Below are 18,149 nucleotides of genomic sequence, written 5' to 3'. Positions count from 1 at the left end.
TCCCTACAAAATAATACTTCTGAGAACAAACCATTATTCTAATCTGCTATTTATATTCATATTCATATCTGATGCGGCTATGAACCAATCTAAAATGTGATCTTATTTACAAAAATCCTACTTTATTTTTTTTTTTCCTGAAAATCCACTAGTATTAGAGACAGGATTTGCATTCATTTAACTTTACTGACCTTAGTGAAGGATTTTTTAAATTTCTAATTTGCGGTTTATCTGAGAGAAAAATCAATTCTGCTAAAGGGCTACTGTAATATAATTCTTAACAGCTGAGAAACAGAAATAGGTTATACATGGAGCAGTTCCTTTACTGTATGTTTTCTGGAAAGTTGTCACGAGAAAAACATACTTGGCAAGTTATTCAAGATTTATAGGCATTCAATGAGATGCTGGCATAACTCACAAGTGGCACAACTGTACAGGAGGCAGACTGTCAAACAAATAGCACTAGTAACTGCTTGACAATGTGCGGTGTGTACAATAGATCAACATGATGTATATCAGTTTACTTACAAATGTAATCCATTTCATTTCACTTCCATTCCAAAACACCTACGTGACCCAAGACTTGGCACACTATGCTCCAACTCAAGTCAAGCCTATTTAATAAACTGACGAACGTTTTATAATTGGAACTACTAATGAAAACATATTCGCTGTGAACTACTACACAACTCTACAAATACTCTGAATACTTTTAGTACATCAAGACTTGCTCACAGCTGAAATAGTTCCTCTGTTTTACAGCCATTTGCACTGCTCTCCAGCATGTTTGAGCACTCCCCATCTGTGGTTTAACTGCAGCACTTCTGCACAGATAAAGCTTATCTCAGCCAGTAAAGGCAAAACACTGACAAAAGAAAAAGAATGTTCTCCCATGACCACTCTGCTGTGCAAATGTTTCTCCGTCTTTTCTGGGATGATATTTCGCTTTGTGTGGGGCCATTATTAAGAAGAGTTTTTAGGAGCTTGGGTGAATAAGTTAATTTGTTGTCTCCTACATCCTCTTGATTTTAACCCAAAACAACTGAAAATAATTAATTTAAATAATGAAACCAGTTCCTAAGAATTCTCTGAAACCAATCTCTAGCACCTATAATTGAATATTTTATAGTTGCAAAATCAAAAAGTCACAATGCCAACTTTTCAGGAAATTCCAATGTGGTAAACAAAATTAGAATAAGAATCCAGGTTAAAAACATATCCCATTACATTTTCACCTTCTGACATGTATAATCTACAAATAACATTGGTGTGCTAGTCACAGTAAATTCTAAGGGGTTTTGAAAGAAGTCAGACTATATTAAAATCATTAATAAACTTTCCTCTACTTAAAGCTTTAACAAAAACATTCTAATTCCTTGTGGTTTTACATATATGGGCATAAATTATACTTCAGGAGAAAAAAGGGATTGAATAGCTGCAGGATTTCTCAGCAGCAAATGCCTCCTAACAGAAATGTAATGAAGAAATGTGATTCATCTGTGAGCAGGACATGTATAAAATATTTTGTCCAAAACGGATCTGAAGCTACATAATGCAGAAAAAATGCCCAAAGTCCATGAAGGAACGGTGCCACCTCTGTTTTCCTGGCGCAACTGGTGGTAGAAGACAAAACCTAATGGTAGCATGACCTGGAGTAACCTACAAGTAGGATGTGCTTAATGAATCCAAGGTTCTGTTGCTTGTCAAAGTCACCATGAACATCATCAGTACACCATTTGCTTCTCTTTTTCTATCTCATGAATTATTTTGTTCAGTTCTTGTAAATGAAAAGCACAAAAAGGGAGCTTTGGGACAGCTGTAAAGACCAAGTATAGTAGTCATAAGACATTCTTGATCTTTTGGAAGGCTATTGCAAAGTTGCAATGTCCCAGAGAATCTATGGAAAAGGTCAAGGAATAATATAACAAAAACCTGCCACCCACAGTGAATTCCAGGAGTGGAAAAACTGTGCCTTTGGAAAAGAGTAAGAATAAATCAGGAACATGGTCAAGAACTGCTAGACCTGCAGAGCAGGTATGGACTAAGAAATATGGACTAAGGCCCTTCCTAAATGTTACATGGTAGCCTAAGTATATTTTTATGGAAAACATTTTTACCAATTTTATACTAGGATTCTGTGCATGATTGTTTTTATGTCTTCCATCATAAAAACATTTCAGAAGATTTCAGTGACTCAAAGTCTCCCTTTTGCTTTGGCTGCATGTTTTTAACAATATGAAGTTACTAATCTTTGAGACCTAATATTTAGAACAAGAATGGTTCACTCAAGTTCCTTTTCAAAATAAAAGTTCAGCTTTTGGTTCCTGAGAAAACAAGTGACACATACGCCTTTTCAAAACCAGAAACATTCACCATTGAAATAAATACTTACAAGTGGCATGAAAATCCAAACACTTCTCAGATAAACACAGAAAGGAGCAACCACACTTCCTACACGACACATCATACTTCCACTTCCAACAGCAAGTGACCTACACATCAAAGAAGGACTTTGATAAGAATTCTGGCAGATAAAAGAAACAATGAGAATGCACAGACACTTAAAACATCAGTAGCTATCACTACACCAGTGTAAATTCATATCGTAGTGAAATGTAGCTGCTTCTATAATTCAGATTAAAAATATAATCATACTTCAGCATAGACCACAGAATGAACAACCAGGACTTTAAAGAAAGCCCTAAATAATGTTTAAGGAAGTGTTGATTATTCTTCTAGTTCCCCAATGAAATAAATCAATGCACATGGAAATGAAAAATAAAAATGTATGATACAGCCAAACACTAGACAACTCTGAAGCAACTGAGGAACTCATCCCACACCAAGTCTTTCAGACCACCAGCACTGATGCCATGAGCTGCTGGATCTGGCACAGGAGCATAACAAAGGAAAGGAAATAATAGCAAAGTAATGAAAACCACAAAACTGGCCAAAGTTCTTACCTTACAATTGTTGGGTACAGTTCTGCTGTGTAGAGATAGATAAGGCCAAATGCCACACCTATTGAAAATTTTCCAGCCATATTTGCTAAGATAATTAATATACTGAAATCCTATTGAAAGAGAGCACAAATAAATAAATCACCAGAAAACAAAATTGTTCCAAACTTTATTTAAATCCTTCAAAAGTTGTGACCCTTCTTTAAACAACAAGCAATACTTATTGCTTGCTTTTTTAAAATCAGTCTTAATATATAACTAGTGTCCATGTCACTTTTTACCAGTCTTGGTTCACTGAAGCGCTGGGAACATTTTACATGTGACTCCAGCAATGATAATGAAACCTGTACTGAAAATACAGAAATCTATCTTAGACTGGCAGCTGCAATTTAAAAACAGCCTTTAATCAGCTATATGATTTAGAAAGAGCAGCTGCATCTACAGGCTTAAGAGCCTTTAAAATCAATTTCTACTGTAGGAACACTTTTAATGATACGTGACTAACCTGAGGTATGAACATAATTAAAACACAGATCAGTGCACTTAAAATAAGGAACGGAATGAGTGTGTTTCTCCTTCCCAGTTTGTCCATCCCAATGCAAGCAATGATATAGCAAGGCAACTCCACAGCACCTGTCAGTATGAAATTATTTTAAGTCATGATTACACATATTTATGTTATAACTCTAACTTCCTCTTTATGAGGATTAATTTAATGTAGGGGGTAATCAGTGAAATCTAGAGATAACCAGTGTGTTGGGCTAGTTCATTTGATAACAGCAGTGGCAAGAGAAGGCAGAAAACATGGCCTAAATATGGTAGTGGGGGATGGAGAAGGACAAGGAAATGGATTTCACAGCACAGAGCACCTCCAGTTCTCTTTGGGGTGGAAAAATACAGAAAACAGCAAGGCCAAAATCCTGCTTTTATGACACTGGCACTTGTGACTGAAAGCTCTCCATTTGCTGCTCTTCTGCTTCAGATATTTTCACAGAAACAGCTTAAGTATGTCCAGAAGGACTATTGCTGGTGCCACAGCAACACGCAGCTTCAGCCCAGAACCAGCCTGGTGTAAAAGGCCAGCACTGTCTCTCTGGGTCTGGTTTCTCTGAGTCAGAGAATTCAGAGAGTGCGGTTCCAGCTTTCTCTCCATTGAAAAGAGGGCAGCTGCTCACAAAACCCCACTCTCAGATACTCTCTTCCTAATGTTTGTTTATTCTGAAGCTCTAAAGGAACTGGTGTTTGGCTAGAACTGTTCACAAACCCTGTGTAAACGTGATTTGCCCATAGATAAATTATATTGAACCTAAGACAGTTCAAACATGTTTTAAACCACCTTGCTCGTGAGGAATGCTGCTATGTCCAATGTAGAGTCAAGGAAGAACATCATAAGATACAGAGCTGAACAAATAGGCTGCATTTTTACTAGGCATCTATAATGTGTCAATACACCTGTAATATTGGGAAACAATCTTTTGGGTTTGTGTTGGTAAAAGCAGGTTGCAGTTATTCGGTGCCTGTTAGTCTTCTAAAATGTTTTTAGAACAGGTGGGTATGGTGATTTACGCACTGTACTCCACCATAAGAGTTATCTGTGCAATATTAGCATCCACTCTTCAACACATCAGTCCACCAATACGCTGTTATATGTGAAAACACAAACTGAATTCTTGAGAGCCTCAGTCCTCCTGTGTGCTTATGTACATGAACAGTCATGTTTGCTTCACTGAGAGCACTCAGTTGCATAAAGCACAGCACATGATTTAATTCTTTGCTGCCCCAGAGCTGCCTGCCTGATCTAGAGTCTTCTGAAGTCAATGGAATATTTTCACTGATCTTAACAAACTTTGAATCAGGCCTTGAATGCACTGAGTCATCTTTATAAACAACTTACATACCAGAGGAAGACTACAGTCAGACCAACAAAATTAAAGGAATATTACAAATAAAGATACACTTTTGAGAAAATTAAAACTACTCTGGCTTCTGAGAATCATGAATCTATTTTCTACACAGACAGACTCAATATATCATGACTCTAAGTGATTAAAGGAATAATTTGTTTTCTCTTGTTTTCCTAGTTTGTGCCTTTAACAGAGGCATGTGAATTTTATGTTGCTGGTCTACTTCCCTTGGTGTTTGTGTGGATCTGCTATATGCTTGCAGGGCAAAGGGGAGACAAGCAGAATATAGTTTTACAACCACAAAGACAGTGTTTAGAAACAGTGAAATCAGCAGTCAATCATACTCCTGTGTTAGTCAACTTTATGAAGAGTTAGCAATAAACTTTTTGAACAATGTTCGGAATTGAATTAACAAAGTTAAAAAATTGGCTGTCAAATCTCTAGACATTTCTAAATGTTATGTTCTAGTTCTGTCATAAACAGAATAAGGTACAAAAAATACTTACCTATGAGAAAGAGGTTTAAATATTCATTGCCTCCTAGACTGACAGAACTGAGGGAGAAGACGTAGTACCCCAAGCTCCCAGTGAACCAGATCAGCCAGACTGTGATGGTCCTTCTTGCAATGTGCCAGTTACAAAACAGGTCTAAGATATTGTGCTTCTTTCTTGAGGATGTGCCATTGTCACCTGTTCTGTCTCTTACCGAATCATCTTGTTGGACTGAGTACAGTTCAGAAACTTTGCAGGGAGTACTCACTTTATTCCATCTTGCCATTATATCAATTACTTTTTGTGCATCTTCATATCTTTTCTCTGACAGGAGCCAAAAAGGTGTTTCTGGGAGCATCCAGCAGCAGAGGATAAATGGAAGAGTCGCTATGGAGAGAAATATCTGATAGACCCACCAGGTCCGAACCAAAAATCCCACGAGTGCCACAACCATAATTCCCATAGCAAAAAAAGCATGGACATGCATAGAAGCCCAGGTTCGTGCTTTAATGCCAACAAATTCAGTCACATAAACAAAAGCCACAACCAGATAGCCACTGGAAACCTGGGGGGTAAGGGGGGAGACAAAAAAAAAGAAGCAAGTGAGGTTTGTATCTATTCTCCTTGTGCAACAGCAGTAAAAACAAACAGCTAACGGTGTCCCATGTTTGTGCATGCTTAATGGCCACCACACTGGCAAGTCCCACACTGACGGAAAAAAAGGGAACCCTGGAAACAAATCAGCTGGCGAAAAAGTTCACTCAAAACTTCAGACTGCCCGGACACTGTATTTAAAAAATGTGAAGGGATTTTGGATGCTTCTCTGCAGTGGTGGAAAGCCAGCAAGAGACACCTGAAAAAGAGCCTAATTTGCTGATGTCATTGAGCCCTTCACCTCCAAAAATTTGGTCCATTAAAGACATCGCAAACTGGACGCTCAGGAAAATTAGGTCCCTTGAAGTAATTGCCACTTCTGAAAATCTTGACCTTGGCTTTTAAGTAGACTATTAATAATCTGTATGTCAGAGAACTAAAAATTTACAGAGAATTCCCTTCCACACCCTTGTAAATTATCTCATTACAGCAAATTTTTACAGTGTTGGAAGAGAATCTCATATGTATGGTTATAGATTCTCATACTTAGCGAGTGCAATTAATGGCATGTTCTGCACTATAGTATTCTTCACTGAAAAGATATATTATTGAAAATATATATTTCAGTTTCTCTAGCAAGTCAGACTCTTGGTATCTCAAAACATTTCAAACCATAGCTAGAAAATCTAGACTATAAAATATTCCACTACATTGTTTTGATTAACCAATTTTCTGTTTCAAAATATTCCAGTTATTATCTGATTCTGAACCCACTGACCCTGACAGGAAAGCTGTGCTGATCTCAGTGGCACAGGGCTGGAGCTTTAGAGCTCCATTTCACAAATCAGTTCCAGTGGGCAGTTAAAACCTGCAGCATTGGTCAGCTCAGAGCTTTTTTGCTTTTCTAAACTATTCACAGCCCTCAGCATCAACAGCCAAGGGAGTCAGTAGAGGGACTCCTGTTGATCTCACTGTTCAAGGCTGCAATGCTCACACAGGTTTTTCCTGCTAGGATATCCTTCTGAGCTCTAATCAGGCAAGGGGAGCTCCAGGTGCAAGGTCCTGTCTTGACTTATGCACTGTCAGCAGGAATAAAATAGATTATGTGATTATTTTCAAATTCCTAACCTACTTCAAATACATACATACATTACATAATTTTTCTTCTAATAGCATTCTAATTTCTTTATGCATTATATAGTGAAAGACTAAAAATATTATGTTTTGGGATGTAAAATAGTAATTTAAAATAAGTTGCTATGTATAAACATTGAATATATATCAGATGCTGCATATATATCATACATACATATGAAAGTATGTGTATAGATACACATAAGCACGCATACTGGAATACCCTTAAGTACAGTATAAACACCTAGGTGTTAAACATGTCTACCTATGTATTTAGTATTCCAGATGTAGCTCAAAAGACCAAAGAGATGCATGGAAGAGAAAATGTGCATCTCTCCTCCATCACTTCAAAATGGTAGAGGTAAAAATCCTACTTATTGTAGACTTATTACTTCAAGAAAAATATACACCATTTCTAGCAATAAGGAGCAATGCAATGGCAGCTGCGATGCAGAATCCGGAGTTTGCTGCTCACACTTGGTATTTAATTACCAGTCCAGCAGAGGTTGGGATGGAGGAAGTACCAAACACTGCTTCATACAGATGCTTTCTATTAATTCAAAGAAGAAAAGTGCTGTGGTCCAAGAACATTCAGACTCTCCCTGCTCTGCTGAAATAAGTGCAACAGAGGGGGCTTTAGAATAATGAAGTAGGGGAGGAAACAATTTAAAAAGGGAGGTTTTCCTGAGAAGGGGTAGGAAATGACACATGAAAAGAGCCAGGGTGAACATCCTTTCTTACCATAGCAAGGAGAAAGCGCACAATCACGAAACTGTAGTAGTCATATGTGAAGGCCACTGCGATGCCAAATAAAAACTGACAAGCACTTGTGAACCATATAACACGCTGTCTTCCCAGTCTGCAAATTACAGCAGTAATAAAATTAAGAACAAGCACGAACAATCTATTAAAATATACCTGCAACTCCAGAGACCCTATCTGGAAATGAGTCTGAAAATACTGTACTTGAAACTTTCACTCACCATAGAAACTCTGGTTTAGTTACCTGTATTAATTTTTCAGTAATTCCAGCTTCCAAGAAAAAGGAAGCTCTTATGGGTGGAACTTCCACAATTCTTGGCTGGAAGCAATGTGCAGAAGTGGTCATTACATATGTTCACCTCCAGTTTCAAGTTTAACTTCTACATAGCTAATCTGCACATTTACTCTGTCTTATCTGTGAGGACAGTAGGTAAGTCTCACTTTTTCAGATCTTTTATATTAAGTAAAGTCTAGTTAATAATTTCAAACAAAAGTTAGCTGTGATACATGCCATCTCTTGCCAAAGTAACAACCAATTTGGATAGTAATGAAAAGCTTCTGTAACATATCTTTGTTCAGTTATTTGAAGTTGAATACTCTAATAAATGATAATTCCATAGTTCTCCTGAATTTTCTGATTGCATCATAGCATACATGCATATACAAACACAGAAATCCAGGAAGCTAGTATACTAACCACAAAAAAACCAATGTCAAATATTAGCTTCCCAACAACAACAGAGTAATTTTCAGTGTGTAAGAAGGGCATTTAGTAAAAAGGAACTTGTATTTGTTTATCTTCCCATATCTCAGGGAGAAAATACACCAAGTAGAGCCTGTTGTGACTAAACAAGTGAGCACATGCTACCAATAAGCAGCTCATCTGAGGAGAAAAACCTAGAAATCTGCAGTAGATATACAAGACTCTGTTGAGGATTCATTATATTCTATCTACAAATGTCCTGTAATACCAAATGTGTGGAATTGTTTTTCTTCCCTGGTAATATTCCCTTGGACTCCTATTATCTGCTCCACTGCAAACAGCTTTTCACAGATGTGAATATTACATTTAGACAGAGAGTTTAAGGACTTTCAGGATTGTGGGCTCATTTGTCGTTTTTAGTGTGTGAGTACTTGGTACTACATTAAAACATCTCCTGTTTTTCTCCAACCTTGACCTGGAGTCATGCACATTTGGCCTATGATTCCTGCCAGAAGAGGTCCCAGTGAGTCCCAGCTGTCAGAGTTCTTCTGTTGGGAAATCTGTTAATGGGGAATGGGAGGAACCCACAAACGTATTTCCCACCAGCCAGGATGTGTCAGAAAATAGTATTTTTCAGCTGTAAAATCTACAGTTGTAGATCTGCAACTCAGAATGTGTGTATTATCTTAACTGGTTGTCCATGGCTTGAATTAATGGAAATGAGAACAATATGATCATAACCTTATAAATCATGTCTGAGTATTAATTAATAAAGCTATGAATGTTTTAAAGGGATGCAGAACAAATGTTGGCATTATATTCTGGTTTTGTATTAAACTTGGTTTTACAAAGACTTGGATCAGGAGGCAAGATTGATTCCATGTGTCCTAAAAGCCAAGTTAAAAAAAAAAAAAAATAGTAATTTTTTCTTTTGCATTCCCACATTGTAACTGTCGCACCGTAGCATTGTGCTAATTAAAAAGAATCAGAAAACAACATGTCTGGTCTCCTTTTTCTGCTTATACTGTTACTGTTACATATATATATATACACATATCTCACAGTATCACAGTATGTTTGGGATTGGAAGGGACCTCAAAAGATCATCTAGTCCAATCCCCCTGCTGGAGCAGGAACGCCTAGGTGAGGTTGCACAGGAACATGTCCAGGTGGGTTTTGAATGTCTCCAGAGAAGGAGACTCCGCAACCCCCCTATATATATATATGTATATGTACACACACATACATATTATACTTACATCATCCTCCACCTAACTAACAAGTGTTGTTATTCAACAAGCTTCATTATAGAAAGAGATCAATGATGCTAAACCAGTCTTCAAAGCAAAACACAGGTACATAAACTGCCTGAGACAAAACCAAGTACAACATAGCTTAGGTGTTTGACTCTCGTAGGGATAGAGGGGCACAGCTGGTCATTCTTCTGAGGGAGGAATACATGGGATTGTGTGGAGAGAGAAAACCAAGAGAAGCAGGAGGATACAGACGTATATCCTGGATCTCTCTGCTGCTGCTGAGTCCAGCTCTGACGCCAGATCTCAGTGTGTGATCCCAGGTGACGCCCAGGTGGAAATGCCACATGAGAGCGGCTGAAGAACAGCCTGGGCACTGTGAGCAAGGGGCTGCTCGGGTCGAGATCCTCCACGGACTGACTCTCCTGCTCAAACAGAACTTTGTACGTGCTGGTAAATAAATGAAACTACAGCACAGCTCATGGACAACCATTTTTCCTCCTATCTGGGCTAACTTTCAAGAGAATGAAGTTTAAGTTAACTTTTCAGGGAAAAACTACAATTGGAGAGCAAGGAAAAATAGTGTACAGGTGTTTGTTTTCAGAACATGGGGCCTGATCAAATCCTCAAAGCTGTTGCATCAGCCCCGCAGAGCTGTACTCATGACAAAGGGTAGGAAATTTGTGATTTTAAAATACAGGATTTTTAACATTCCAGTAGCTCTTCAGCTGTTTATCATATTCAGAAATAAAAATCTATGTTCCCATGAGGAAGCTCTCCTAGTGAAAAACAAGGTGAAATTCTACTCCCAGGCTTTACTGTGGCTATTACTACTAATTATTGCTATTCCTGTTTAAAAATAAATAAATAATAAATAAAATCAAAGGGCAAATACTAGCTGCACAGAGTAGTTTGAGGAATCAAGACTTGGAACAATGGATGATATAAAGTAGGAAAAAAAACCCTAAAAGCAAATTATTTGCAAATACATTTTAAAATTACTACTTGCTACCAGAAAAAGAAATTGAGTTAAACATGTCTGTGAATAAAAAAATATCCAAACCTCCCAAATTGTGAATACATAGCTATGAATACACAGTGAATGAAAACAACAAAACAGATATATACACATGGAGTTACTGCAATTTGAAGCTACAGTTTTCAGAGGATGACACTTTACCTGTCAGCAATGTCACCAAAAATCACTGCTCCAATCAAGACTCCAAGCATGAATGTAGGCTGGATTAATTTTGCAAGCCATTCTCGGTCACAGACCAGATCCCACTGCGTAACAACAGTGCTCTTCCATTTTGTATCATCATAGAGAAATCCATCAGAACAAGAATATATGGACTTGTTGCCTTTGTATTCATATGCCAGATCCAACCCGACTTCTCGTTTGGACCTGCTGCATTGATTAAGTTCCCAAATTTCTCCATTTTCCAGCTGGACTACAATGTAATTTTCTGTTGATGTCCATAGTGTCCAGATGTCCTCTATACTTGATTCAGAGGAGTTGTAGAAAAGAACATTACTCACATTTCCAGGGATCCCACATACAAAGTTAGGAGTAACAGCCATGAACACAGATGCTAAGTAATGGATACCACATGACATAGCTTGAAAAACAGAGGCAAAATAAACACATGCTTGCAATCTGTAAAGGGAAAGAAAAAAGTTTACTGAAGAAAAGCCCTCTATACATGACAAAAACCCCCAACATAATTGTTTTGTTAGGATCAGTAAATGAAGACATCGTTAAAGTGTCTAGTGGTTTGTTATATAGTGTTGCTTCAAGAGACCAAAGATGAGAAAAGATCCACAGCAGCAGAAGTAATTGATTCTCAGGAAATAAATGCTGCTCTTAGTCAAGTGTTTAGCCGTACACAGAGATCATTTAACAAGAAACAATTCTGGACTTAAGCACTTAGTTTGAAGCAGCCTTCCACCCTCCAATTCTCTGTAGTACATCCCCTCAAAATAAGGCCTTATATTACTGGAATGGTTAGACAAACCAAAATGTTGCAACCTCAGGTTCCAAGGGATAGAGATACGTGCATCGGATAAACCAAACTCGTCACATTATGCCCCTTATTTCACCTAATTGTAGCTATATAACCGTATTTCATCTGTCTTCCATCTCTCTTTATTGCCTCTAAAAGACAGAGAAAATACATGTAGACATATGTAGAGAGAGATAGAATCTGAACAGTGTGAAATGTTTTGTACCAAAACATAGCTGTAAACTGGTTTAGGTTTTGGCTTGAAGAGGGTGTGCAGTTATCCATTAAAGATTGTATCATAAAGCAAACATGGTAAAAGAATGCTTTATGCATAGCCTGAATTTTGGCATTTTAACAACTTTTAAAACATGCTTGAGATGCAAATAAATCTTAGTATATAAATTGCACATGTATTCTGAATTTCAAAAGACTTGTAATGAACTCTAGTATCACTGACTGCAAATTCTAGACAGTTTCTGATAAGCATAAGAAGACTTTTCCTCAATTAAATGTTAAAATTATGCACATAATTAATACAATTCTTTTCAGAAAAGACAACATAGCTCTGATTTATCCTCCATTTTTTATTTCCTGAAGGCTGATCAATTGTACTAATTTGAAGAAGCACTCAATGAGCTTCTATTAATCTATGTACATCCTCATTGTAGTATGCAGTGGGCCTTGATAGTATGAAACAAAAAGCAGCTTTTAAAAAATGATCAGAGGCTATATCTGCTGGAGTTATAGGAAATTATGCCCACAAAACAATTGCCTTGAAATGTCTTGTGGAAAAAAATCAGGGCAATTCCAGGCCCTGTAACAAATGCGACCTTCAGATCACTCCTCTCCAAAATGTGTCTAACCTAGCCTTGAATTCCTGGAACAAAGATTGCAACAGTACCTAGCCTAGGACTTTCAAATCATCTACCATCACAATTTCTAATTCATTTCTAAACTATCTATAACCAAAGTATTTAAATAGAATTTGCTGGATACATTTTCTTAATGTTCAATTAACCTTTGATTAAACAGCTCTCTTGTATAACGTAACTTAGGTCACCATCCTCATTCTCCTCTGCCTTTTAGCTTATTTCTTTCCTTGCTAAATATAAACCCGGTTGTCTATCCTGTCTTTCCAATGGCATTGTTGCTGTTCAGATGCAGCACTTTTTATCCCACTTTCTCTTGGTGACAGCTCTACTGACTTTTCCATAGCAGTCTGAGGAGAGGGATGGATTGCTAAACCCACTGTGGCAGCTCAGAAGCTGGGTCCACTTCCCTCCTGAAGACTCTGCAAGGCAATCCTCACACAGGTGCTGTGCTGCTCTTTCCAAACAAACCTTGTTGGGAAAAGCGATATGATCAAGAGAAGCTCAGCATAACTACAGTGTCCCTTAAGCCTATCAATCCTCTCTCAAGAGGACAGCTTCTTGAGGATTAAGCAGCTAGCCATAAATCAAAGCAAGGCTAAATGTGCTCTGAAAAGCTTTTGGATTATCTCAGACCACAAAAAAAGATATTATTCTGAAATGTAACCTTTGTCCCCCTATTCATGCGGACAAAAATGGTCAGCAACATTTTTACTTCTTCTAGTTTTATTTTAACTGGTCCCATCAAAAGACACAAACTTGTTTTAGAAGTAGCAGAGCAAGACCGAATTCAACAACTTGGGCTATTGTTGCAGTATGCAAAATGACTGAAACTAGGACTAGAAGACCTCTACCAAATTAGCAAACTTAATCCCTAGAAGATGTGCAGTTACATCTTCTCCTAGCTAATAAAAAGTGGCATACCTGGAACCAGGATCCTGAACATTTGCAAAATCTGTCATTATGCAACCACCGTGTCAGACAGCCCAGTTAGTATTTCCCAGACTGAGGAAGAATTAAATAATTTCAAACTCCCACACATTCATCTTGAGTTTTCTAATTAGCTCTCACAGTACAAGAAATATTAAGGTCGTAATTTCTTTTCTAACAAGTAAGACTGAGCAGGAAAATATATTTATGCCCTTTCTTATTGGAGAGGCTTGAACAAAGATAACGACTTGTAAGGATACAGACTGAGAAGATGGCATGAACCAATACCCTACATTATTTTTTAAAAACCCAGTTCCCAAGAGTATCACAAAGGCTATGATTTGGATCATGTTTAGCTAATCTCTGCACTAACTGCTCCCTTGGGAGTTTTATCTTTTCCTGAACATTTCTTGTGATTGTACTTCAATAACCATTTTGACAGCTCGCTCCACGGTCAAATCTTTCTGTTGGAAAGTTTCTCATTAAATCTAATTGCAATGTCCCCTTTTACAGTCTAAGACTATTAGCAGCTTATAAAACATCCTTGTGCAACCTTGAATAAATATGCCTTGTCTTTCATCACTTTATTGTACAGAATGATCAGTTACTCCTTCCTAGTTACTTTATAACACTATATAAATTATTGTCCCTTACCCTTTTCTCCTATAGTGTTGGAAAGTAAAATGTGTGAAAGCAAGGTGTGCAGTTCCAGCCACCTGAATGATAAAGGAAGATCAATACTAACATGACCATCTGGACTAACATACTAAAATATAAAGGGCCTTGGACAGATTATTTTGAAGTACGTTTCTCATAATTGTAAAAAGTTATAGCCCAGACTTGTGAGAATGGTATCTCAGGCCGGATAACCGCCCCCAAGTGCATGGGATGTGTGAATGTCCTTGGGCCTGGTCTGTGAATGAGTGGGAACGTCACTGAAACAAACATAACATGAATGTGGTGTGTTTTTAATAACAATTCTTGGAAAAACATCTCATGTAACATTTTAGTCCAGGCCCGTATCTGTAAATCCTATAGATTGTCACTGGTTAATAAAGAGAGGGTCTCAGCCTGGCTCAGCTCTCTGCTCTGCCTGGCTCTGCACTCGTCCTGAACAAGATCTCTGACTGTACATGCATCTCTGCCTGTGTCTCGGTGTGCGTCGTCCCTAATCGCCGCACTATAGAGCAATTTCCATCTCTATAAAAAGCAATTAAGGACTTATTCTAAAGAAATATCTGTGTCAAGCCATATTTTGCCCATCTTCCAAGGGTTTAACTTAGAACTAGATATAACTGATTCTTGTAAAAACATTATTCCATTTTCAATGTCATGAAAATCCTATTCAGTTTCAATGAAAAAAATCCACTCTGTAGTATCATTATTTTTCTTACCTAATTTGCAGCATCTATGCTAAGTGAACACAAAAAGTCAAACAGTCAATACGTTAATAGACATAACTTATGCTATTCATGGCTTCATTTAAGAAAAGGAAAACATGTTTTTACATCAAAATGGCCATGTTGTTGCAGAAAAAAAAAAGCCAAGAAACAGGCAGGGGAAGCAGAAACAGGGAGGAATAAAATCGGATCTGAAGCTAAAAAATTTTGGCAGTACCAGTGGCTGAAGGAATCCCACAGTCCTGCAACCACACAATGGGCCGTTCCCTGCCTGTAAAAACTACCTACTGCTCTCTCCAGTAAAATTCCACAATGGGCTGGCTAAGTCTCTGTATATATATTTATGTAAAGCGCACACACACAAAAACACAACCTGAAAGCCCTCTTTTGATCATCGCCAACTACAGCAGTGTTGTAACAGCATCCCCACTGACGCTAGATTGAAAGCCCAGCCTTATGAGCTGCTGAGAATCTCCTGTGGGCAGGAAGAGATTCTATTCTATAAAGACCAGTTGCGTAGAAGTAAGGCAATTTGTTACATTGTATAGTTACCAAAAAGGAATTAATCAGGCCATTAGTGACAACATATAGTAAGCATGAAAAGTATGTAGGAAGGACAATAGGTGAGATGGGAATGCAATGAACTTTGCTTTCCAGAACAGCCAAAGATTGACAAGGGACAGAGAAAGACACAGGCCCAACTTCATGGTAGACACGTGTTTGCTGGGACAGAGGTTGGGGCCGCAGACAGTGCTTGAGCAAGGAGGAACAAAAAGCTGCTGCCTGCTCTACTGCTAGCCTGGGATCCCTCCCTTTGGACTTTTGGGTGCACAGTTTTACCTCAGACCTCTTTCTCAGTCTTAAAACCCTTGGGCTGCTTCCGGGCTTATGTTCAGGAGAGGGCTGAGCAGCTTCTCTTTGCAGGAGGACTCAGTGCTGGGGGAGCCCAGCTGGTCCCGCTCAGGGGCCCTGGAGCAGCCCGTGCCGCAGGCTGTGCTGGGCAGGGGGGCACAGCAGAACCTATACAAGTTATACATTTCACTGACCCCGAGGCACAGGTTAAAGTCTATGCTGCCCTTGCTACCAGTTGTAAATATTAACCTGTTTCCTGAATTCTTAATTTAAGAACACTGGACTGATAAGAAACTCCTTTATTACTAAGCTTAAATCTCTCTCTTGCAGGCAAACATGTAATATAATCCCTTTAGTAACTCTACCAAACTCTTTTTTAAAAATTAAATTTCCCTCAATAAAAAAAGACTGCTGCTCATGCTTCTAAATGGTAAGAAAATACCATTGCAGTAGCAATAAATACCCTTTAAATTCGCCAAAATAAAGCAAATTCTGTGATCTGTTTTCCTGGACTGATCTCAAAAAGGGCAGTTATTGGCAAGGGTATTTTATATGCCAGTTATCTTCACATACATCAGATTACATAACGTACATTGTTGTAAACAGTAGTTTCATTTTACAATTTTTTTTTATTTTTTTTTTTTTTTTAAGATCTGTGGACAAGATGACTGTCCTAAAAGGTATGATAATCTCTCTCAGTGTTTTTCCATCTCTTCAGTGGCTTGCCATGGGAGATAATTATTTGGCAAGTACATTTTGTTACTCTTGCCAGGAGCGTCAAATATAGAAGTCAAGAAGACTTTGTAGGTTACTGCTCTAGTATAGAGACACTTAATGAATGCCAGAAGTCAAATGAGCATAAAACTGTCTTCAGAAAGCTTGAGCAAGACACAACATGAAAATGTTCCTCTCTTTCTTAAAATATTTTGGTGAAATTTCTGCCCAGTTATTCTTTTTTTCAATTTACAGCTTATGGTAAAAAATACTTCCATTTTCTGATTCTTCTGCACACATTTTAAGATCTCACCAGAAAGAAAAGCAACTGGTAATATCATCATGTCAGTAACTGAACTGAATAAATATTCTTCCATAAAAATAATGAACTAGATCTCAGACTACTGTTGCTCTGGCTGTAGTCTCATGACACAACATATTCTCTGGCACTGTCCCTGTAAGATATTTCCTCCCTTCTCCTTTCTCACTATTTATTCATCCCTTGCATTCTACCCTCAGTTTTGGTGGTACTTTTAATGTGGATCAGCTGTGAAATTTACCTGGGAAACTGATCCGACTTGAAAAAAACAGTCAAAATAGATGATGACTAAAAAAAAAATCAATAAAACAAGCCAGATCAGTTGCTTGATCCAATTAGTATTGCACCTGTGCAAACAATCTATACCAGTTTTGAAAGGTGGTACATCCAGCATGCAAAAATAGCTAAAGTGGACATTGCTGCATATATGTTAGAGAATAAGTCCCCAACCTCAGAGTACTTTTACCATTGTCAGTTGTTACAACGTATAGCCAGGACAAAACTTGGTTTTAGAAACTAATTGTATGTTAAATAAAATGTGTTTCTGATAATATTTGTTTCCTTGTCTGAGAAGAGAGGAAGAATTGCTAGATAGTCCTAAAAAGCTAATATAAAAGTTTAAAAATCCTTTTAGTGTAGGATAGACTCAAAAGGCTGTTCTGCGATTAGCAAAATGTTTGTACTATTCCATAGGCTTTACAACTATTTTTACTGTTTTTCCCTTCACCTTGTTAGCAAATTGCTTAGTCAGAAGACACAGTATGATTCTGTTGTGCAGTGTGCATTCAACAGGATGGCTTCAGTGGAAATAAATTTCCAGATAGTTAATATTTCTGAAAGAATTTGTGTTTAATAACCACTTTTACCTCTGTATTCCATCCTGTGTGTTTTGTTGGTTTGTTTTTTTTTTAATGTGGGAAAAGCCATTCCACATTCTTTCCACTCTGAACCAAAAAGCTGTGATGCACTTACACACTTACTTTTAAAATTTGAGTCCCTCCTAAGGGTAGTTTAAACTACACAGACATGGAGTCAGCCCACATCACCAGATGATTATTTCCAGAATTTGTTTTCAGAGGAAGAAGACACTGTGTTGGATATCCAGTTTAAACATAGATGTAGAAAGTCGCATCAGTGTAAAAATCTAGAATTAGGACTACAGAATTAAGGGCCATACTTTTAATTTTTGGGGTTTTTTTCCAATTAATGCAACAGTTCTTTGGTTTTTACTATCTAAATAATGCACATTAGGTTTCTGTTC

At 37.7% G+C, this 18,149-nt stretch overlaps 1 protein-coding gene across 2 annotated transcripts in view; it reads right to left on the bottom strand.

The window, feature by feature from the left end:
- SLC22A16 (solute carrier family 22 member 16) overlaps positions 1-18,149 on the bottom strand; it is a 38,566-nt gene that overhangs the window by 7,190 nt on the left and 13,227 nt on the right. Inside the window, exons 2-7 of one of the 2 annotated variants that reach the window (XM_082048130.1) lie at positions 10,982-11,458; positions 7,825-7,942; positions 5,371-5,920; positions 3,466-3,593; positions 2,964-3,073; positions 2,393-2,492 (exon numbers count right to left, since the gene is read on the bottom strand). In XM_082048130.1, coding sequence (XP_081904256.1) covers positions 2,393-2,492; positions 2,964-3,073; positions 3,466-3,593; positions 5,371-5,920; positions 7,825-7,942; positions 10,982-11,458 — 1,483 coding nt within the window. The remainder of the gene's footprint in view (positions 1-2,392; positions 2,493-2,963; positions 3,074-3,465; positions 3,594-5,370; positions 5,921-7,824; positions 7,943-10,981; positions 11,459-18,149) is intronic. The other variant, XM_082048131.1, reaches the window with a different exon arrangement.

Source organism: Streptopelia decaocto, assembly GCF_964273445.1.
Source record: "Streptopelia decaocto genome assembly, chromosome: 3".
In the NCBI taxonomy this organism is placed as follows: domain Eukaryota; kingdom Metazoa; phylum Chordata; class Aves; order Columbiformes; family Columbidae; genus Streptopelia; species Streptopelia decaocto.
Note: the sequence above shows the minus strand (reverse complement) of the source record. Positions and strands in the feature narration are given on the sequence as shown.